General features: G+C 53.0%; 10 protein-coding genes across 10 annotated transcripts; 6 read left to right on the forward strand and 4 right to left on the reverse strand.

The window, feature by feature from the left end:
- Positions 1-58: 58 nt before the first annotated feature.
- On the forward strand, positions 59-1,736 carry M421DRAFT_3398 (uncharacterized protein; the record flags this gene model as incomplete). The annotated part of the gene is made up of 2 exons (XM_033589455.1): positions 59-72; positions 122-1,736. The coding sequence occupies 2 exons, from the start codon at positions 59-61 to the stop codon at positions 1,734-1,736; spliced, it is 1,629 nt and encodes a 542-aa protein (XP_033450568.1).
- M421DRAFT_371393 (uncharacterized protein) lies at positions 1,599-2,408 on the forward strand. Its single transcript, XM_033589753.1, has one exon. The coding sequence runs from the start codon at positions 1,753-1,755 to the stop codon at positions 2,158-2,160; it is 408 nt and encodes a 135-aa protein (XP_033450569.1). The 5' UTR covers positions 1,599-1,752; the 3' UTR covers positions 2,161-2,408.
- A 594-nt stretch (positions 2,409-3,002) lies between these two features.
- On the forward strand, positions 3,003-4,230 carry M421DRAFT_371406 (uncharacterized protein). Its single transcript, XM_033589754.1, has 3 exons — positions 3,003-3,341; positions 3,388-3,560; positions 3,642-4,230. Exons 1-3 carry the CDS (start codon positions 3,146-3,148, stop codon positions 3,891-3,893), a joined length of 621 nt encoding a protein of 206 aa, XP_033450570.1. The 5' UTR covers positions 3,003-3,145; the 3' UTR covers positions 3,894-4,230.
- Positions 4,231-5,166: 936 nt separating this feature from the next.
- On the forward strand, positions 5,167-5,661 carry M421DRAFT_3400 (uncharacterized protein; the record flags this gene model as incomplete). The annotated part of the gene is made up of 1 exon (XM_033589462.1): positions 5,167-5,661. The coding sequence occupies one exon, from the start codon at positions 5,167-5,169 to the stop codon at positions 5,659-5,661; it is 495 nt and encodes a 164-aa protein (XP_033450571.1).
- A 16-nt stretch (positions 5,662-5,677) lies between these two features.
- Positions 5,678-9,425, reverse strand: M421DRAFT_418640 (Pro-apoptotic serine protease NMA111). Its single transcript, XM_033591858.1, has 3 exons — positions 8,674-9,425; positions 6,250-8,623; positions 5,678-6,195 (listed from the first exon to the last, which is right to left on the reverse strand). Exons 1-3 carry the CDS (start codon positions 9,211-9,213, stop codon positions 5,879-5,881), a joined length of 3,231 nt encoding a protein of 1,076 aa, XP_033450572.1. The 5' UTR covers positions 9,214-9,425; the 3' UTR covers positions 5,678-5,878.
- A 494-nt stretch (positions 9,426-9,919) lies between these two features.
- On the reverse strand, positions 9,920-10,762 carry M421DRAFT_371447 (uncharacterized protein). The gene is made up of 3 exons (XM_033589755.1): positions 10,454-10,762; positions 10,342-10,404; positions 9,920-10,276 (listed from the first exon to the last, which is right to left on the reverse strand). The coding sequence occupies exons 1-3, from the start codon at positions 10,535-10,537 to the stop codon at positions 9,992-9,994; spliced, it is 432 nt and encodes a 143-aa protein (XP_033450573.1). The 5' UTR covers positions 10,538-10,762; the 3' UTR covers positions 9,920-9,991.
- A 226-nt stretch (positions 10,763-10,988) lies between these two features.
- M421DRAFT_90890 (uncharacterized protein) lies at positions 10,989-14,672 on the forward strand (the record flags this gene model as incomplete). Its single annotated transcript, XM_033597895.1, has 7 exons — positions 10,989-11,144; positions 11,202-11,332; positions 11,387-12,486; positions 12,552-12,901; positions 13,078-13,276; positions 13,334-13,520; positions 13,577-14,672. The coding sequence occupies 7 exons, from the start codon at positions 10,989-10,991 to the stop codon at positions 14,670-14,672; spliced, it is 3,219 nt and encodes a 1,072-aa protein (XP_033450574.1).
- A 489-nt stretch (positions 14,673-15,161) lies between these two features.
- M421DRAFT_418642 (uncharacterized protein) lies at positions 15,162-16,648 on the reverse strand. The gene has a single exon (XM_033591859.1). It carries the CDS (start codon positions 16,498-16,500, stop codon positions 15,445-15,447), a length of 1,056 nt encoding a protein of 351 aa, XP_033450575.1. The 5' UTR covers positions 16,501-16,648; the 3' UTR covers positions 15,162-15,444.
- Positions 16,649-17,833: 1,185 nt separating this feature from the next.
- Positions 17,834-18,916, forward strand: M421DRAFT_99679 (inositol monophosphatase; the record flags this gene model as incomplete). Its single annotated transcript, XM_033598781.1, has 2 exons — positions 17,834-18,250; positions 18,467-18,916. The coding sequence occupies 2 exons, from the start codon at positions 17,834-17,836 to the stop codon at positions 18,914-18,916; spliced, it is 867 nt and encodes a 288-aa protein (XP_033450576.1).
- A 182-nt stretch (positions 18,917-19,098) lies between these two features.
- On the reverse strand, positions 19,099-19,615 carry M421DRAFT_418644 (uncharacterized protein). The gene has a single exon (XM_033591860.1). The coding sequence runs from the start codon at positions 19,451-19,453 to the stop codon at positions 19,262-19,264; it is 192 nt and encodes a 63-aa protein (XP_033450577.1). The 5' UTR covers positions 19,454-19,615; the 3' UTR covers positions 19,099-19,261.
- Between the last annotated feature and the right edge of the window lie 992 nt (positions 19,616-20,607).

Here is a 20,607-nt window from a genome sequence, read left to right on the forward strand (position 1 = left end):
CGGACTTCCGAGGCAGTTCCCAAACACCAAAGGCTGCTATCATTGACGCGACACCATCATGGCTTCCAAAATGTAAGTTGCACGTGCAACATCTCCAGCGTACATGCTAACGTCGAGGCAGCATGGTCATTGGCGACGTAGACGGCCAATTCAAGGCAGTCTTCCAAAAGGTGAACGCGCTGCACGCGAAGAACAACTTTGCCTTCGCACTCATTGTTGGCAATCTATTTGCCAGCACAGAGAGCTCCAGCGATGTCACGGGGCGAGATGTGCAGTCGCTGATCGACGGCAAGATCGAGGTTGCACTTCCAACATACTTCGCTCTTGGCGGCCGTGCCCTACCACCAGCAGCCGTCGAGAAATTGCAGTCTTCAGATGATGAGCTGTGTCACAACTTGCACTTTCTCGGGAAACGAACGACTATGAAGACCTCAGAGGGCATTCGCATTGTCGCACTTGGCGGCCGAATCGACCCTAACATCATCGCGGGCCAGTCCAAAGACAAGTATCCACCATTCTACGGCGAATCAGACGCAAAAACTCTGCGTGGAGCAGCAACAGCGGACATTCTTGTAACTAGCGACTGGCCTGAGGGCATCCAGAAGCGATCAAAGTTCGACCTTGATGAAGATGCTTCACCTTCGCAACAGCATTGTATTGCCGACCTCGACATAGTTCTCAAGCCAAAGTACCATTTTTCGACGTCCGGGAGCATATTTTGGGAACGGGAGCCATTTTTTCACAACCCCAGTGACGACACCGAAAACCTCTACCCAGTCACGAGATTCATCAGTCTGGCTAGGTTCGGCAACCCTAAGAAGCAGAAGTGGATCTACGCCTTCTCCATAGACCCAAAAGCGAGCAACCCCGTCGCGCCTCCGCCTGGCTCAACGGCTTGTCCTCTCGTCCTATCAGAGAAGAAACGAGCTGCTCCAGAACCTAGAGAGCAGGCTTTAGTGTACGACGACGACAACCGGGGTGGCAGAAGATGGAACAAGCGACGCAAGGGTGAGTCGCGAGGGCCAGTGACTGCATCAGAATGCTTTTTCTGCCTCGCGAATGAGAATGTTGCTACACACCTGGTGACCTCTATTGGTGATAGCTCCTACGTGACCACAGCGAGAGGGCCGTTGTCGACATCACAAACTTACCCCAAGCTTGGGTTTCCTTGCCATATATTGATCATTCCGTTCTCACATCAGCCGACACTCGCTGCGATGGAGGAAGAGGAGCGACGGGCTACCTACGACGAGATGCAGAAGTATCGAGTCGCTGTGAACAGCATGCTGAATTCGACCGCTGGTGAGGAGTATGGCTCTGTGACATGGGAAGTCAGCAAAGCGAGTCTGCCACACACGCACTGGCAGTATCTTCCGGTCCCGGCCGATCTGATACGAAGAGGTCTTATTGAAGCTGCCTTCAAGGCATTGGCCGAAAACTTGCATTGGCCAGCATTCTCGAAAGCCGATGTCGGCGATGGGATCGATGAGACCAGCGATTTTTTCAGAGTTCTAGTCTGGGATCCCAAGAACCCCCCAGATCAGCAGACAAGCTTGGTCCTGCGATTCGACGACAAGATACGCTTCCACAATCAGTTCGGTCGAGAAGTGTTGGCCAAGCTCCTCAGACTGGACAAGAGGATCGATTGGAAAGACTGTGGTCAGACGCAACCGCAGGAAGAGCAGGACGTTGAGAAGTTCAAAGAGGCGTTCAGGGCCTTCGATTTTGCTGAGTAGGGACGCTTTGTTGCCAATGTCACGAAATACATTTACGCAAACGCCTGTATCAACAAGCAATCGAACATACGGCGGACGCCGATGGAAGTTGATATGGATTCCTGAACTGGCGACGCCATCCTTACGTGGCACCTCCTTCATCCGGCGCGGACGTCTGGAACCTTCGTTGGAGAGGCCTATCAAGAAGGTTCAGATATTACAATGCCCAGGCTCCCAGAGCATACATACCTACTCGAAACGGAATGTTTTTCAGATGCCATTGAACGCGGCACTAAGGGGTTGGCACTGCGGCTGGAACGGCCCATATATTTCTTATATCCGAAGCGCCGGCATCTACTTGTCTGTGCGACTTGATGCGGTTTTCGTTCGAGATGCAGGCCAATCCAAAACGCAGAGCGCGCTCTTTGACCACAGCTACGACTGATACGAACTTCTCAGCGAGCTTGCGCGATGGAGTGACTGCTTGCGGCTTGGCATTCCTACTTCAAGCCAAGACCACCCTTGGCACAAGTGATTTTAGACCATCATGTGCGTGCGAACGCGGGGTAAGATCTCCCATTCCAGCCCTTGCCGTTGGCGTCCCGGCAGTTTGATCGGATCCCTCCGCTAAAGCCCACCCCAGCGCACGCTGTTATGACAAGACAACGCCTCCTCACGTTCTGCCCTCCTGGTTATCTACTCGTTATCTCATCTGCAACTGATCATGCCGACTTCCCTCGTCCCGAACCGTAGAACCGCCGTGCCTATTGGAGTTTCATCTACTGCGCCAATCAAACAGTGATCTACATACAACGCCGAAAGTAGATTGCCCAATCAGATGACGCGATAAGAGCACCTGCACCCAACCTTCCTAAAGCTTCCCCCTCAGCACGTTGTTCGAAACTCTGGTAATCTTCCGAGCGTCCAGTCAGCTTGAAGGAAATGTTACTAAGGTCGGCCCCGAGTCCCGTCCTGGCAGTTGCGACGTTGCTGTGTCGAGCAGCATGTGGTCAATCAGGTACACATCGCCTACTTCGCCCGAATCAGTGGAAGATATGCAAAGATTCGCATCTTGGCCAGGGTATTGACCTGCCAGTCTGGGTTCGTAAGAGCGTTGGTGCATGTACAAGTGCTGTCCTTTAGCAGAGGACTTATTGATACTGTGAGCGCGTGGCTCCGAAGATCATTATCATTGGCATACTGATTGAAGCCTTGGGTGTTCCTGTGCGACTTCGCTGTTAGTCTCCGAGGACTGCTGCTAAACGACTCGCGGGAAAGTTTATAAAACTGGCGAACATCAACGACTTTTAGAAGAGAAGATAGGACTTCCAGCAACTCCTTTCTTCGGATCCCGGCTTCGAGCAATCTCGCTTGGTTTCATCAAGCCCCATTTCCTCTCACGGTCACTTCATACACCGATACAGGTCACAATGAAGACTGCTATCCTCACCTTCGCTCTGGCGACTCTCGCCGCGGCCGCACCAGCACCTCTTGTTGCCCGCGCACCACCGAACATCCCCACCACAGCTGCCGCAAAGACTCAGCTCGCTGGTCTCACAGTCGCCGCCCAGGGCCCCCAGACCGGATACTCACGTGACCTGTTCCCTCACTGGATCACCCAGTCCGGTATAGAAAGTAACGGATCACCGAAAGCTCATACTGACCACCACAGGCACCTGCAACACCCGTGAAGTCGTCCTCGCACGTGACGGCACAAACGTCGTCCAGTCCTCTTCTTGCGCCGCTACATCCGGAACATGGGTGTCACCCTACGACGGCGCTACGTGGACTGCGGCCAGTGACGTTGACATTGACCACATGGTCCCCCTGAGTAACGCCTGGAAGGTAAGCATCCAAGAACTCACCCTTCTATCTCCTCGTCCTCATCTCCCGCCTTTAAGAATCACACGCACTAACACGGATTAGTCCGGCGCCGCCTCATGGACCACGGCTCAACGCCAGGCCTTCGCCAATGACCTGACGAACCCGCAGCTTCTCGCTGTGACCGACAATGTCAACCAGGCAAAGAGCGATTCCGGGCCTGAGGACTGGAAGCCCCCGCTAACAAGTTACTACTGCACCTATGCGAAGATGTGGGTCAAGGTCAAGAGCGTGTACTCGCTGACGATCACAAGTGCGGAGAAGACTGCGTTGACGAGCATGTTGGCCACTTGCTAGGCTGAGCATCTGAGGGTGGAGGCGAGGACAACAATTCCATGTGAATGGGGAGATTGGGCGGGATTGAGCGAATCGAGCCTGAAATTTTATCTGATTATGAAATCACGCGGTTCAAGCTCATGCATGTGGAAGATGTGGAGCCCAAAGAAAAACTGAATCCAGGGGTGTAACCACCGCACCGGCCTCTCGTCATCGAACGCCCCTTCTTCATTACCAAAACTGGAGTCCGACGTGGGCTATATTCTGTGCTCTTCTTTGAACTGGTTGAAGCAAACTAGTGCACATGCTCCGCCGCTCGTCCGTTCCCGAAGTGGCCATGAAGCAAGTCTCTCATCACCGCAACCACCTTGTCAAATGACAAGGTTAGATCTGCCTCCGATTATGTTCGTTCTCTTCTTCCGCTCAAGTCTTCAACACAATTGGCATATATCCGCTGTTTCGCTATTACGACCGTTCCAGTCGTGAATACCAAAAGAGCCGTTCGCTCAGTCAACGTCTTCGTCGTCTTTCGACAGAATCTCCCATGACAGCAGTCAATAATTTGCCACTCCTGTGTTTCATCCCCAGCCCTGGGATGAACCTCCGTAATTACCGGTCTATTCTTGCGTACCAAAAGATGACTCGTTCGGACGATGTTCTCTACTCTTCCAAGTAAATTGGTAGTGCCATCAGCATGTTCTACTCTTCTGTTCTAATTATCATCACAACAGTAATACGTAGCGTTCCCGGTTTGCTGTTAGTGTTCCGTCAGACATTGATCTGGTATGCTCTTTTGACCCGACTGTCCACGCTTCCAATGGTCTAAATCTCTGTTCACCTGTTCATCTGTTGTCACCTTCATGCATGTAGAACTTCTGCTTGGACTCCAGAACCGGTGTCTACAGGTTTATATCTGGTCCTCTCTGGTCTAATCCGACCAGAACAAACAAGCTTCCCTCCGCATCTCACAACAACCGTCGATATTACCGGGTTCTGTGCGGGAGGCTTCGATGTATATATGCTGACAGCTCCGTCTGAAGACGTGCAAGTATCAGCCATAGGCTTGACTCAGGACAAAAGCCCACCTCGTTACTTCGCACTCCATGTCTGAGACTCACAGCATCGTTTTGGAAGCTTCACAGTCAACAAATACAGTCCGCGAAGACATCTAATACAACATTTCGCGACTCGACCTACCCACAACGTATAAGCAGTGCAACACACTTGATCATTCGAGGTAGGCATTTCTACATATCCTACACTCAACACACCCACTCACAGATACTGATACACAATGCCACAGCACTCCTCAACACCCTCCACCACCAAGCCTCCCTATCCCACCCACACAGCAGGTGAGGACGAATGGGCGGATGAGCTCAGCCCACTCCCCCAAGATCTCCCGCCCGCGGCGCCAACGGGTCGACGCATAACCATCGTGGCGCGCTCCATCCCGCCCAGCGACATCGCAATCCTCCCCTCAGAACGCGGCAGCCACCCGTTCCAGCGCAACGGTTCTATGGCCTCGGTGCTTAGCGCCCTGTCCTTGTCTCAGCGCTCAAACCATCGACGTAGTCCGTCCACGACGTTACTTCTTGACACGCACAAACTCCAGCGTACGACGTCCATGGCATCTGGGCGCTCGATGGGTAGCGCGAATAGCCGGCTTGGACGGGTGGCAGAGGACTTCTATGGACGTAAGGTACTTGGGTGGGCGAAGGATAAGCAGCGCTCGATTGGGCAGTATCTGCGTCAAGTGCAGAATCGGGGGAATCATAAGGGACGATGACGGGTTTAAGAAAACGGGAGTTATCTGCTCGATGTAGAGCGTAGCTTACCGCTCCGCTGGATCAGGAGGGCACTAAACTACACGATGAGCACTTCAGCTAACGAGCACCCTGCTGTTGAAAATGTGATTCTTGGATACTAGGCAGGTGGTATAGGTCGCCTCGCCCGTGTGTCTATCATACAATGCAGGACAATCAGTTCACCTCTTCCACTCACCTCTATTCTTCGCATCCTTCACCCTCCGCTGCTTCGGCTTCACCACCATCCACGGCCTCCTCACGCGCACCCCCATCATCACACTCATGGATAATCTTCCGCCAGCCCAGCTCCTCACTCTTATCCTTGACAAACTCAATAGTCGGGAAATAATGCTCGTTCTTCTTCATAGTGGCGACCCACGGCACGTTGTCGAACGTCATGACCTTAAGCCGGAAGTACTCGTTGTCTTTGATCTGCTTGACAGCTTCGAGAAAGGAGTCGAGGTCGGGAGTGGGCTTGTTGTTGACATGCGTCAGAAAGTTGGTTGGTGCGAGGCCTGTCTCTCATTAGTGGGTGCATGAGTTAGGAAGAGTTGGGATGAATGACTCACCGTACATGTACGCCGGCGAGCCGCGGGCGCGCGACGATATGTACACGTCGGAATGCACCTTACTGATCTGCTGGCGCACAGCCTGGTGTGGACGATGGAACGTCGCGCCGCAAAAGCTGACGAGACGATCTGTCTCAAGGTCTTCGGTGGGCACGGTGAGCACTTTGATAGACATCTCGTTGCGCTTGCGGACAACGACAGCGTCCAGGAACTCATTGGTGTACATGATGTCGAGATCGGGGCTGCGCGTGACGAGCTTGCCGTTGAGTGTGAGCACAACATCACCCTCCTGCAGACCGTCGCCGTGGCCGGAATCGACCTTGCGCACCATGAAGAGCTGGTGGCGCTCTGGGTCGGCGTGCTCGGTCTTCTCGATCCATTCCTCCGAGACGCCCATGACGCGCGCTTGGCTCATCTGAACAGTCTGGAACTCGACATTCAGGATGCGAAGTTTAGGCGTCTTGCCGCCGCGGATCTCGTTTAGAACTGGAAGAAGGTTGGGTGTTGCGAGACCTAGATGGTATTCAACGTCCTTGCCGCTGTGTGATGTCCGCTCACCGAGGTAAGAAAGCCAAAGAGCTTGAACTGTGCCGTCTTCAGCGATCAAAACACCTGAACCACTGTGAGACGCTTGGTTTGTGTCCACTGTGATGGCATCGAAGTTGGTAGCGCGGTAGCGGGGTGTGATGGCGCTGGCGGGGATGGCGACCGTGGTGATGTCTGTTACGACAGTCTTTGTTACAACAGGGCGGAAGTTCTGATTCATGCCGAAGAAGATAGTCTCGTCACCCTTCTTGATGAACTCGGTTGCGAACTTTGGTGTCTTGACTGAGGCTTGGACCATCGAAGGGTCATACTTGACAATAGCGTAGTTTTGCAATGGGTGCATGAACACGACCTTGGCGTCAATGAAGATACTGTCTGCGATGATCAAAGCAATGTCGCAGAGATCATACGGCAGAATCGCTCGCGAGACAAGGACGAGACCTTGCTCGGCGTCTACAACAATTCCATAGCCTTGCTTGTTCATCTTGGGGAACCCATCAAGCTTGATTGGCATGGAGACATGTACTCGCACAAGGCTACGAACAATGTCGACGGCTTCTGGGTACTGCGAGTTCATCTTGACGAAGTTGGCGCGTCGCGGCACTGGCGGTATGGCAGGCACAGGGTCAGCTAGCGGCTTGAAATCCCACAACCCTGTGGCATCGTTGCGTGTAGCTACTCTGATCTTTGCGTGCCAATGCCTGTCGATGGCTGTGATACTTGTGTTAACAGTATGCAGATCACGGAGGTGCTTGTACATCATGACGACGCGCTTGCGGTCAGGTATTCTGCGCATGACTTCGATGAAGGCGTCAAGATTGGGCGTGGGCTGGTTGTCGACTTCTTGGATCAACCATCCAGACGCGTAGCCGTCAGCGAAGCGGAACGAACCTGCTGCTTCGCACACGTAGACACCTGCGTCCTTGAGTGAGATGGCATACAGGCGAGCCTGCTGATATGACAGATCATGAAATGAGGCTCCTGCCACAGACACGAACCTGTCTGGTGTGATAGCGTGCAAGTCGCCAACGTCCAGCTCGACGTCAATGTTTTCGCCGGCACGCTGGATCGTCATTGCGACTTTATTGCCAACGTTGTCGTCTAATATCGCATCCAGGCGCACGAACTGAGTAAGAAGCTGGCCATTTACGTGTGTCAGAAGATCGCCTTCCTCAACCTTGCTAGCTGCAGGACCCTGTGGAAGGACAACCTCAGCTACCAGCATGCCAGTCTCCTTGGGAAATTGAGTGCGTACAGCCTCTTCAACGTCCGCTGATAGGCCAAGCCTCCTGCACTCGTCGAAAGGCTTAAGTATCCACTGTGTCTGTATTGTGCCCCGTGAGACGGGTTTCCCTGAACGGACGAGCTCTAGAGCGCGAAGAGGACGATCGAGGGGCAGGAAGTAGTCGGTCGCAGCGCCATCTGATCGTCCACCAGCCTGCAGGGCAACAGCATAGCCATCCCTGTTCACGACTGGGCTGCCGGAACTTCCTCCACTCGCAGCGGCCGCAGCCTGAATGTAGTTGGTGTTGAAGTCGGAGTAACCCTCGCCGTACTCGGGGGCGTTGCGGTCCAGTCGACTGATGACACCAGACAGGATACTGAGTTTCTCTCCAGCATCGTTACCCACAACGCGAATCTCGACACCGACCTTGGCGAGGTCGGGCTTCAGCTCCAGCGCAGTGAGGGGCATGTACTTGATCTTGGAAGGGTCGAAGCGCAGAATGCCGAAGTCGTGGACGGGGTCGCGGTAAACGGGATAGACGTCGCACTCCTCGTGGTTGTCGAAGATGCAGTATCCAATAAAGGGTCCGGCGCCAACGACGTGCTGTGTGTGTTAGTATACGGTGTTAGTGGAAGGTTCAGTGCTGGTCATACCCTGTTCGTCATGATGTAGCCTTTCTCGGCGTCAACAACGAATCCTGTCGCCTCTGAGGCAATGGCCGGGTCAGTGTCGAACGAGCACGTCTGGCAGAAGTGGATCGATACGACGCTTTTCACGACGCCCTCGATCGTCTTCTGCCACTCAGCCGTATCATGCACTGCGCCGGCGACAGGCACAATGGGGAGAGGCTCGAGGCTGACGTCACTGTGCGCATCGTCGACGTCCATCTCAGGCGTGGGCGACGCAGCTACACCGTTGCGGCTGTGGACCTCCGTCTCGGCTTTGATTTGCTTCATTGGGCGCTCGATGCTGGGTGTAGGCGGCTGCTTGCGCTTGCTGTGCGCGCCATTTTGTTCCATGGGCGAGGATGTTTGTAGTCGGGTGGAGGCGGTGTAGGCGCGGTGAAGGAGCGTCGATGCAGACCAAAGGCGAGAAATAGGTCTGCTGAAGAAATAGATCGCGGTGAAGGACGGCGGCGTTGATGACGAGAAACTTCTTTTCCAGGCTGAGGCGACAGCGTACCGGCTAAGCATGCCCAGGTGCCACTTCTATCACACGTTTGCTACTTCTGAACGAAGCACAAAATACACACGCGCGCGGAATAGGATTGTACAGGCTAACGGGCAGTTCTCTGCTGTCGCAAAGCCAAAGATGCAGCATCATTATTGCCAAGCCATCAAGGATGCAGGGCACAGTTCGCTCGGTGCTCGGTGAACAGATCTGATCTGCCCGATATCGTCATCGCGGACTTGCTCACGAAGAGCATGGCCTTTCACTCATCATCTTTAATGCTGGTTTGGAATTTAAGAGCACCGCAGCTGCGTATGTTGATATCATCGTGCCTTATTTTATGGTTTTCGTCCCTGTGCAGTTCAGTGCTCCTTTCCGCTTCTCTGAGCACCTGATTGGACAGCGATTTAGTGTTTGCTGCCACTTCAGTTGGCACAACGTGGTCCGGTCATATTGGCCTGCATGTCCTGCATCACATAAAATCCTAAAGAACTACGACAAGCTAGACGGAAAGAGATCATTGAAAATTGGAAAGTCCTTTGTAGTCACTCATAATGAGGATGTGAAACAGCTTGAGCAAAGCCAACAACCATGGAAACCTAGAGCGAGGCGCCCCTTCTTTTCCTGGTGCATCCCGGTAGCAATAACGTCCTCCTAACGCTGATCTGCCCTCCTCAGTGGTAGTCGTGGTAATGCTATCAAACGCAGTTGCTCAGTCTTGGTGCATACTCTGACGCTGAGCGCCCAGCCAAGATGAACTCGCAGCACCCAAGCACTACTTCGTAAGCGTCAACCGATGCACTAGACCTCGCCATTGACCTCCTCCTCGTCTTTAACGGTGGCTTCGCTCTTCATCTTGCGCGGAGTAGCTTTCTTCTTAGGTGAAGCGTCTCCGTCCTCGCCGCTATCGGTCTTGCGCTTGCGGGGAGTGGCTTTGCCGGGCGTAGCAGCGGTGTCGCCATCAACAGAAGAAACGACAGGGCGACCGGCCTTGATATTCTCGATATCGTCCTTGAGCCTGTCCTTGAGCTTCTTGATGATCTTGCGGCACGCGTTGACGTTGCGGCCGCCGGGGACGGGAGCTTGCTGTTCAAGCCATTAGCTAGAGCATGAGGGATGGAGAGGAAGGGTAAGGAGATCAGAGTACGTACAGATATCTTGGATTCGATGGGCGCTTCGAGAGCGTGTTCGGCGATCACGATGAGGTACGCCATCTAGGATTGTTAGCAAGAGCTGGACACTGAAGGACTCCTGGAGACCTACGCGCTCGGTGTCGGTCCATGCTGCACCGGTAGCAGCAGCTGCGGCGCCACCTTTGCTTGGAGTCTTAGGGTCGGTGTCGGACATGATTGAGTTGCTGTATTGGTCTCAAGGGTGCGCAGTCAAGGTTGTCGAGAAGGTGTGTACGGGAGAAGATGTCGAGTAGGCAACGTTAATTTCGAAGATGGGCAAACTTGAGCTATCCGCAGGCGCAAGGCGACTTCACCTCGATTTCAGGTAGGTCGTGTGGTCTCGTCATACCAGATAAGGCTGCTCCAAGGTGAAGGCCCGCGATCTCTCACTAGCGACTGTAGGCAGCTCTACGCCTATATTTCACATGGGCTCTGCAATGCAGTACGGCCGCATCGTTTAATATTACGACATTCCATTGTCAGCTTCCGAAAGAGCTGGGTCGCGATATCTTGGATCGCCGTCTGAAAGTGTCGAGCTTCGTTCTCGCGATCACATCTCTCGAATGTAGATATGCTTTCTACATCACGAATTCAACCCAGCAGCAAGACCGTAGCACAATCTTGGGATGGTCAATCTTTATACAGATAGAGAGAATAGGGCTATCGAGGTCAGCGCGCGTTGTTACGCAGGAGAGCTGGGCGCCGCAAAGCGCTTAAGCTACCAACCACCAGCACCAGATCCACCAAGACGCCACCATCCTGCAAGCCAGCCACTACTTGCCGTGCGCCATCTCGAAATAAGATGGAATACAAATTAATTATGAGCACCAATATGTCAGACCGAGAGGCTTCTCTGCACTCGACGCTCTTTCATTCATCGACGGACAGTCGTGTTCTGTACTTCCCCAAGGAACCCGCCACGTCCAAAAACATCCGATGCCATCGTCAATCACGTGTGGCAGCTTGGCAGGTGCGCTGTAGACTTACAGAAGGCTGTACTGACATTGGCACTTACAAAATACAGTCGCTCTCATGCCGACGAAGAGGCCTTCAGGAAAGACTTGAACGGCAAACGAGGCTTCGTCAAGGTCGCAGAAGTCGGAAGGACCTTCAGTAACCCTGTCAGAAGGCAGCCTCTTCATCGTTTCTATTTCCGTTCCGCGGTTGGCGTGCTGGGACCCGTTGTTGTCTCCGCCTACTTCATTCTAATATGGCGCCTCTATCTGGCACCTGCCGATATGCATAGCCCATTGGCATTCATCCCACCCGGCGCAATCCATGTTTTCTACAGCTGGTTCATTGCCGGTATTGTGGGACTTAATCTCAGCCTTTTCGGACTCGCTGGAGTAGAAGCGGCTATATTGATGGAGCCTGCATGGAACGTCGGCGATGCAATGCGGTTGACGATGCACGCGGATAGGACTTGGTCTGGCCCAGGTGGCTGGCTTAAGATGCTGAATTGGGTAGCGCAGAAACCCAAGTTTGGTGTGCAGCGCAAGCTTCCCTATCGACTATGGTTCGCACTTGTGATACCGAGTACACTGATATTCATTGCTTGGCCATTTTCAGGGCTGTTTCTGGAAACGACGCAAGGATTCCTGCATGGTAAACTTGTCGTCGGATCGAATGTTACCGGTTTCGCCTACGCAAACTTCAACGAACGAGCCAGCACCGACGTCTTCATTGGAGCTGGTGTTACATGGGAGAACGCTTTGGTTGCGCGAGTCCCAGGACAAGGCATTGTAAATATCCAGGAAGGATTCGATCGCTCACAGCACGCCTTTCTCAACAAAGTCCCCAATGCGTTGCCGAAAGATGCAGGAGTTCCCCGCATCTTCATGACTGCGCAATCAGAAACGCCTCTTGAAGGCAAAGCTTGGGGCTTGTTGTTTCAGTACGATTATACTGTCGTCAACAATCTCGAGGAGATGAGCATCTTGAAAGACAGACAGACTGCATCGAACAACGGCATATTGAACGCCACCCAGGGCTTGAAGAGTTATTACATACAGGATGGCCTTTCCAGGGTAATCATTCAGAACCAGACGGATATACTCCGAGTTCTGTGGGCAGGCAACTTAAATGCTGTTTTGGAGACGGCCTACCAAGTACGGCCCAACAAGAGTATCACGGATCAACTTCCACGGGAAATACCAATTGCTACGTCAATAATAATGACGTTCCGACAGGTGAATACCCCGGTATCGATCAGGAGAGAGTATTCGAGATGCCGCTGTGGCAAAAGGTCTACAATACGTCGTATGGAACCGGTCCTGCTCCGCAATACAACCTCAGCATTGATCACAACATCACTGGACTCTATGGAGCCTACGATTACCGGGATTTTGCGTACAACATACCTAAGGACAAGACTGATAGTTACCCGCGCCAGCCAATGACCGCTATTGGTGTGCATTGCACATCAAGTAGCAGCGTGGGCACGGCAAACATCAGTGGCGTGCGCTCAACATATTCTAACTTTCAACCCACGGATACACCCATCAATATTCAGCGCAATCGATGCGCGAAACGCTTTGGTGTAAGTTGAAGCTACAATGAACCAACACAAACAACAGTATTTCCTGGTATTTTTCTGCGCCATACCTCGTTCACGAGGCAAATTTCAGGCTCCATTGCGGCCCGCTCCATCCCAACCCGTGGTTCGACCAAGCCCGCCTTCACCGATCGACTTCACCGATCTTCGACATGACACAGAACTTCATTCGAGCCTCGAAATACTGGGGCACAGAACAGCCAGAACATTGTCGAATGGTGGCTGCAGGTGGCGCCCACTTGAACGAATTCTGCGAGTGGTGCAGCGAAGCACACAAGGTTGACCAACAGGAGACTTTCTCCCACCAGGCTGAAAGATTGGTCCAACTGCCAGCACATCGACGCATGCACTCCTCACAGCGTAAGAGCTGACAGCTCAGCGAATTTGAGCCTCGCTTTGGTGTATTCGCACTTGAAGATCATAAAAGCCTATGTTCGATGGCTAACCTGGCTGTGGGCACACGGAAGCCGATACTCCACATGGCGTACCGCGACAACTCGATTGCCGCTGCTTCGCATCAGAAGAATCTCATTTCGGCGGATATACCTGGAGATATTGTTGATCTCAATGAGCGGGATGCGCCGACAATCCACCAAGTTCATTCGTAAGTGAAGCACCGTTCGAATACACGAGAAATACTGACTAATATCTCTTGAAAAGACCGTATGTTGACTCCGAAATTGTCTCTTTAGATGTAGGAAGTTCGACAACTCGATTTTTGGTTCACAGCCGGATGCTAGACAAGAGCGCAGCGCTGTCCGCTTTGGCTTCCAAAGAGCAACCTGTATCCCTATCGAAGCTTGACGAGGGACCGGCGCATACTTTGGTGCACTTCCTGTATGCAGGCACATTCGAGGTCAAGTTCCGCTACGCACCTGTTGGCAAATTTAGGCACTCGACTTGTGTGTACTGTGCGGCCGTGCAGTACCAACTCCCAAGTCTCGCCGAGCTTTCGAAGGACAAGATCGTCGAAGCCAGTGAAGGTCTACATATCTTCGACATACTTCGAGTGGCTCGAGATCAAGCCTTCTCTTTGCTTCCCGAGACTGATGTATGGTACTCCCAGTACCTCGAAGACGTGATTCAAAAAGCGATGGCTCAGGACCCAGGGCCCTTCCGTAAACCGGACTTTATTACCAGAGTCGAGGGCAATAGTCGTCTGCTGCAGATAGTTTGGAAGACAGTCATGAGTAACTACGCAATCATATCAGCGCCGGCATCTATCAAGGAAATTGGTGCCGAGACGCCGTTAGCTGATAGCATGATCACTGAGAGCGGGGCGTCGACTCAGAGTAACCACCACCAACTACGTTCACCAACGGAGTCGGTTGTGGATAACCCGCCTACGTCGAGGGCGGCAGATGAACTGATCGAACCACAGCCTCTTGAACTGGATACAGCTGTCGCTCCAAAGCCTGACTTCCGAGCCCAATACCAACTCAAGATCGAAGAGAAGACTGCCAAGGTGGCTATCGACTCCATCTTCAACGACGAATTTGATCTCCCAGCCATCGAGCCTACTACCGAACAACCTGAGGTTCTCCAAATTGTCAACAAACATGCTACAGAGGTCGGAAAGCCTTCACACATGCGAACTGATTCAGTAGTGGAGGAAGATGCAGTAGCGCCTGACAGCAGCTTCGAAACTTCCAAACACGAGGGCATCAGTGAGGCAAACAATGTCGCCAACAACGGCATCGATACATCTAAAAAGAGTAAGAAGAAGAATAAGAAGAAGAACTCGGTTGTTTTCTAGCTGCAGCTGCGTACACATACATAGGCTTAAGGCGCATATTGCGTTGCATCAATCACACCCACCTAGCAACAAGCCACCCTCAGACAAGCTGCGTTTACCTATGATGAGACTCATCTCTTTCCTTACCCTTCATCTTCTCTTCGTAGTGATTGCTGGGGACGTCGCCAAGTCAGTTATTGACGCTGCCTACGGAGCGTATGGAATCGTATGAACCCACATAGGGAGACGTGGGAGAATTCTGCCCATCATGAGCGTTCGCAGCGCTCTTAGGCCCATTGATCGGGACGGGTGCTGAGGCAGGCCGGTACTCAGTTGGCTGGCGCGTATTAAACAGCACACGTGAGCGCGTATGAAAATGAAGTCCGGTTGGGTGTGCACCGGCGACACGCGACTGGTCAGCAATTAGTGTATCATCAGTCTGCGGCTCGTTACTGGGCTGTGCTTTCTGGGAAGGAATCTGGCTTGTCATGGTGATGAGGGAGTTGAGGGTCGGTGTCGAAATATTCGTTCGAGGAAGTATTGTGCTTCCAAAAAAGTGCTACCAGATGGTGGGATTATACCACGTCTATTATATCACTAAAGACCAGTTCATACTATGTCTCATTACATGCTGCGCCATTGAGTGCTTTGTCCTTCGTGATTTGAGATAACAAGAGTGCAGCGTCTTCGTAAAATTGTCTAGCCTGAAGATCCAGTTTTCCTCGTGCCATTGCCTGTGTGAGACATACTGGTCCGGCAGGCCAGTCCAAGAAGCATCTGTCGATGGTTGGCTCTACCCAGATGCGGCACCCTGTTGTGCTTCATCAGTCGTGTTTTCATACTCGATACCCTTCACCTCTTCACAGTTAGTCAAGTCCATGCAGTTCATGTGGTCGTAGCTCATGTAATCTCTCCGCGGAACTCTCGCACGCCAGCAAAGCCTGATTGTGCGGTACCTCACAGTCTCCTTCTCTCTGATGAGCGCGCTGGTCCCCCATCGAGCTTGACCGCTGCCGACCCACGCGTATCGTTTCGAATAAGATTCATCGAATCGCAAGACTGTTCTGTCGTTCTTCTTAAGACCTGCAGGCTGCGGTATGCTTTCAAGCGTACTAGATCCTGACTGTACTTCAGAAGAACATGGGATGCCTATCTTCTGGCAAAGCTCAGCCTGCTGTTGAAGGCTTTCCCAGAACTCTGGGACATCTTCCCGAATTTCAAACTCGAGGTTGGCTTCTTGACACGAGGCTGGTAGCTCGATGCCTGCAAGCGTTTCCGCCAAGCGATCGATCTCACGGTAGCCAGCCAGTATTGGAGGCCATAGGTATGCGCATATCGTCCATGTGATTTTCTTCCAGTGCAAATGTGGTAAGAAGAATTTGGTAAAGTTGCGTCGATTCAGAGCAACTAGATTGTCATGCAGATGGTAGACGTCCGCGCCGCGTTGCTTCGTCATGTGGTGGAGCCAGACATCGCCTTCATAGAGCCAGGAGGTACTCCCCAGATGCCGAAAGTGATGAGTCGCGCTTTTTATGGGAATTGCATGTCCCTCGTAATATACAAGGCGGCAGGTGAGGAGTATCGCCGTATGGATCTTGGTGCGATACGCATGGCCCGGTCGATAGAGTGGCGAGATGGAGTGAAAGTTGACAGGTCTCTCGTGGTCGTGCTTTTGGCTCAGTAGAAGCTGGAAGATCATAAAACGAATCTCGGCAGGCAGTTTCGAGAAGAATAAAGACTGTTCTTGAAGCCTGGAGTTGCTTGGTGTAATGTCCGCTAACGCACGCCGGATAGCTCGAGCCTTATGTTGACGCTCATGTCGATCAAGTGCACCAGTGAAGGCTCTCATACTGCAGATCACATGTTATGCCTCGCAGCTGAACAGCAAGCGGTCAATATCGGTGTACTATTGCTGTGCGACGGCCATCAGGGTGCGGTGACGTCGTTTGAGGGAGGAACAGCCGCGCACGGACGTGATCCCCGCATCATTCTCCGTCTCCTACCTTCATATACATGCATCTATTCTCGATCCTTGAAAATGATTTTGTGTTTGTCTTAACGGCCCTTCACGCCAGACCAAAAGTCCTCACTGCCTAGAAGCCCTGTTGGGCCAACTCTTCCGCGGCGCCGGCAAGAACTTCGGAAAGAACCGGACCTGCAGAAGGATCCGACCTTTGAGACTTACATTTGCTCACTGCTTGCTTGCTCGTAGTATGACAGTGAGAGAGCAAACATGTGACAGCTGCGTCAAAATAGCAAACCCAGTCGGCCTTAAGACAAGCCCTGTACCTTTTATTCGACTGTGCTTGTCTGTCAACCAAGCGCGAATCCCCATTCTGTTCACGACAAATATAGCAATGGGCATTTGTTGAGCTTTCGCAGACGTCCGACCAGTCTGTCCACCTTTGATGGGCACGGCGCTGCTCCAGAATCTAATAGTTTCTTCCGTGCTTCAGGAAGCCGCAAGGATCTAGGATCAATGCCCCTTCGGCTACGCCCGTTTCATGGTGCGTGCCGCATTAGTTCGCAACCAGCAGCTGTCACAAGGAAATCACGTCTCACGTATTCTGTTCGCGAGGTCCAAGGGGAGGTAAGCGCAATGCCACCTTCACCTCGACTTTTAGGTGCCGCCCTGTCAACGGTTTTTATCAAAAATCGGCCTTTCAACGTGAGCTCTGAAACGCTTCACCAAGGTCCTTACGGTCAGCCTTGGCCTGGGCGTTCAAACACAGTACAATAACCCCACTGCGTATTCACTATATTGCCAGACTGGGTCTCAAAGGTATATATCCTCCACGCAATCTCGTACGAGTACACCAGCCATTCACCAACCATCGCACACACTCATCAACACAACCATCCACGATTCTCGAACACACAATCACAGTCACTACCTCTCACCAGAGCGTATATATTCCTCGATTACAAAAGCGTCGCGAAGTTTTCCATACTCCATCAAGAAGACCCATACACCCAGCATCATGACCTCCACTATCCCCATCATTGTCGACTCGGACAGCAGCCCAGAGCATTCAGGCACTTCGTCCAACACCACCGCTGCCACAACACCTTCCCGTACACCGGACGTGCTTGCAAACAAGCTGGCGAAATACGATGTGACCGTCGAGGATCTTCACCGGGTCCAGGACAAGTTCATCGAGCTTGCCGAAGCCGCGGGCACTATGATGCTCAACGCCGAGTTTGATGTTCTTGCCCAAGCGGCTACCAAGAACAACACTTCCGACCTGGTCTCTGACTACGACAAGGCCATTGAGACCATGGTCCATACGCGTCTCACTGGGGCGTTTCCTGACTTCGAGTTCCTTGGTGAGGAGTCTTATACGTATGGCCAAAAGCTCAGCGACAAGCCTACCTTCATTGTTGACCCTGTTGACGGTACGATCAATTTTACCCGCGGCTTCCCCAACTTCGGCATCTCCATGGCCCTTGCCATTGACAAGTATCCAGTCGTCGGCATGGTCTACAGTCCAGGTCATGGCAATCTCTGGACGGCCATCGAGAACCACGGCGCTTTCCTGACTCGGGAACTTTTCGTCGCACGCAAGAAGCTTACGGATCCGCTTGAGAACCAGGACCCGGTCCTGCAGAATGCCTTTAGGATGCTGTGTGTCGGTCAAGGCAAGACCGCCAAGGCGACACCTCTTGTGGAGAAGGATGACCCGATGATGTCGACTGCACATAAGACGGCAAAGGAGCTTGAGGGCTTCAAGCCAACGTTCAAGGAGAAGATGGCCGACCTGCCCAAGTACAATCTCCCTCTAGCACCCATCCCGCCACCCATGCCCTCCCTCAAGAAGCGACTCATCGCCATCGAGTGGGGTAACGAGCGCAAGGGTTTCAACTGGGCGCTGCGCACTGACGTTCACAACAAGCTTTTGACCGACGAAGAGGAGGGCGGTAAGATGATCCTGTCCTGCCGCTCCTCTGGCTCCGCTGCGCTCGACTTCTGCTACGTCGCAGCCGGCATGTTCGACGCATTCTGGGAGGGCGGCGTTTGGTGTTGGGACATTGCGGCTGGCTGGCTCATGGTCAAGGAGGCGGGCGGTATCGTTGCGTCTGCCAATCCTGGCGACTGGCACCCTAGTCTCGAGGGCCGTTGCTACTTCCCTGTTCGTGCGGCGAAGCATGAAGAGCAGAAGGCGGTGGTGGAGGAGCTGTGGGCTGTCATGGGCGATCGCAAGTTCGTCTACAAGGACAAGAAGAAGCCGGATGACGGCATGGTTTCGGCTGCGGAGACTGCCTAGGAGATGTAAGCTTCCATGCTCTTTGCTCGAGGAGACACGGCTGTTGGATCAAATTGCTCTTCTGTTGGCGTTCTGGATACCTGCAAGCACCTCGATGGATCCTTGCCCACCATATGGCACATTTAAGCGTATTTACTGGCGTGCGCATTTAAGATGTACTCAAAATCGAAGTTTTCACTCACCAACCCAAATTACCCAGATCCAACATGTTTCGTGACGTGACACTGGTCTTGATATATCTCACGACATTGCTCGATCGACTGCTGTACGTCGGGACGACGGAGACCTGAATCATTTTTGCGACCGCTGGAGACGGGCTTTCACGCTCACCTCGGACGGACCCCACTAGTACCAACACCAACGCTTGCATTCCTGTGTGTAGCCTGTGCAACGTATACTGTAAGCTGACCCAACACAGTCTCTGGCCGGCGACCACTCATCAAAGCAAGCCACAAAAATCGCAGCGTTGGATGCTGACACGAGCTCCTGGCGTACGATGCACTGCGAATGCTCAAACTTTGAGCCGTACTGGAACATGGAGCTGTTCATAGAACTTACGCGACGTGCTTACTGAAATGCACCAATCACCGAAACGGAACTCATGACCGTCGACCAGTCCGACTCGGGCGGTATCGCACGAGCACTGCCTCATCTGACTAGCAAACAACTGGTCAACTGAAGTCGAATTATGCTCAGGCCCCAAGCAACTGATCGCCGAAAAGCGGTAAGGGAAGGACGTCAGTCAAGGATGGGATCCATAGCCAAGCTGATTCGTCGTGTTTCCAAGGGCTCAGCATGAGATGAAGTCGGCGGAGAGTTGATAGGGCACTGCTGGTTACTTCAGTCCCGTAGTCATGGCTCCGATTCCGGCCGAACGGTCATAGGCTCGCGGCTGCTCGTATCGGTACATATCGCAGCAGCGTGCCGGAATTGTAAGAGAATTGGTTCCCCCAGATAAACCCCCGGCAGAGAAAAGGGATTTGAGAAGCTTAGCTTGTTGTGTGACTTTCTTTTGATTGGTCGTGGTTCCAGGTCCCTGTACATCCCCACGGCTCGTGTCTTACAACACTTGACACCTCCACGAGCCCACTGCGACGGAGACGGCTCTCGTTCCCCACTGGCTCGGGGAAGTGCTCTCACATGTTTTCGCGTTGCAATTTTGCCAAGCGACGCGGGGCGGACGCGGGTTATTGACCAACACGGGTGAGGCACAATTGACGTGCAGATAGGCGCAGCCCTGTCGCATGCCACAGTCGCACGAGCGTGGAACAACGACAGGACACAACATGGCAAGTGCTCATGCTCACTGGAAGCCTCGGATGATAGTGCTTTTGTGCATCGGTACGCTGCCACCAGGAACACGGCTCTAAGGGAACGCGCTCAGGGCCACTACGCGCGAACCCTGCAGAAACTCTCCACGACAGCCACGCCCAGCCTCCGGAAAGTGGACCAAAAGCTAGAGTTGACCCAACGCTCAAGCTCAGCTAACAGTGCTTGGCCTAGCCATAGTGACGTGTGGGTACTACTGTATGAGCTTGGTACAACGGCGGCCGTGGTCAGATCAAAGCCAGAAACAGCTCGGTCGCACGGTGCTAAACAAGGCTCGATCAGAGCAAACTCACAAGACATCAAGCGGGCTGCGAGGCCGCGACGTCACCAATCGCAGGGCCTGGAGGAGAGCACCACCGCGT

This window comes from Didymella exigua (genome assembly GCF_010094145.1).
Source record: "Didymella exigua CBS 183.55 unplaced genomic scaffold M421scaffold_8, whole genome shotgun sequence".
In the NCBI taxonomy this organism is placed as follows: Eukaryota; Fungi; Ascomycota; class Dothideomycetes; order Pleosporales; family Didymellaceae; genus Didymella; species Didymella exigua.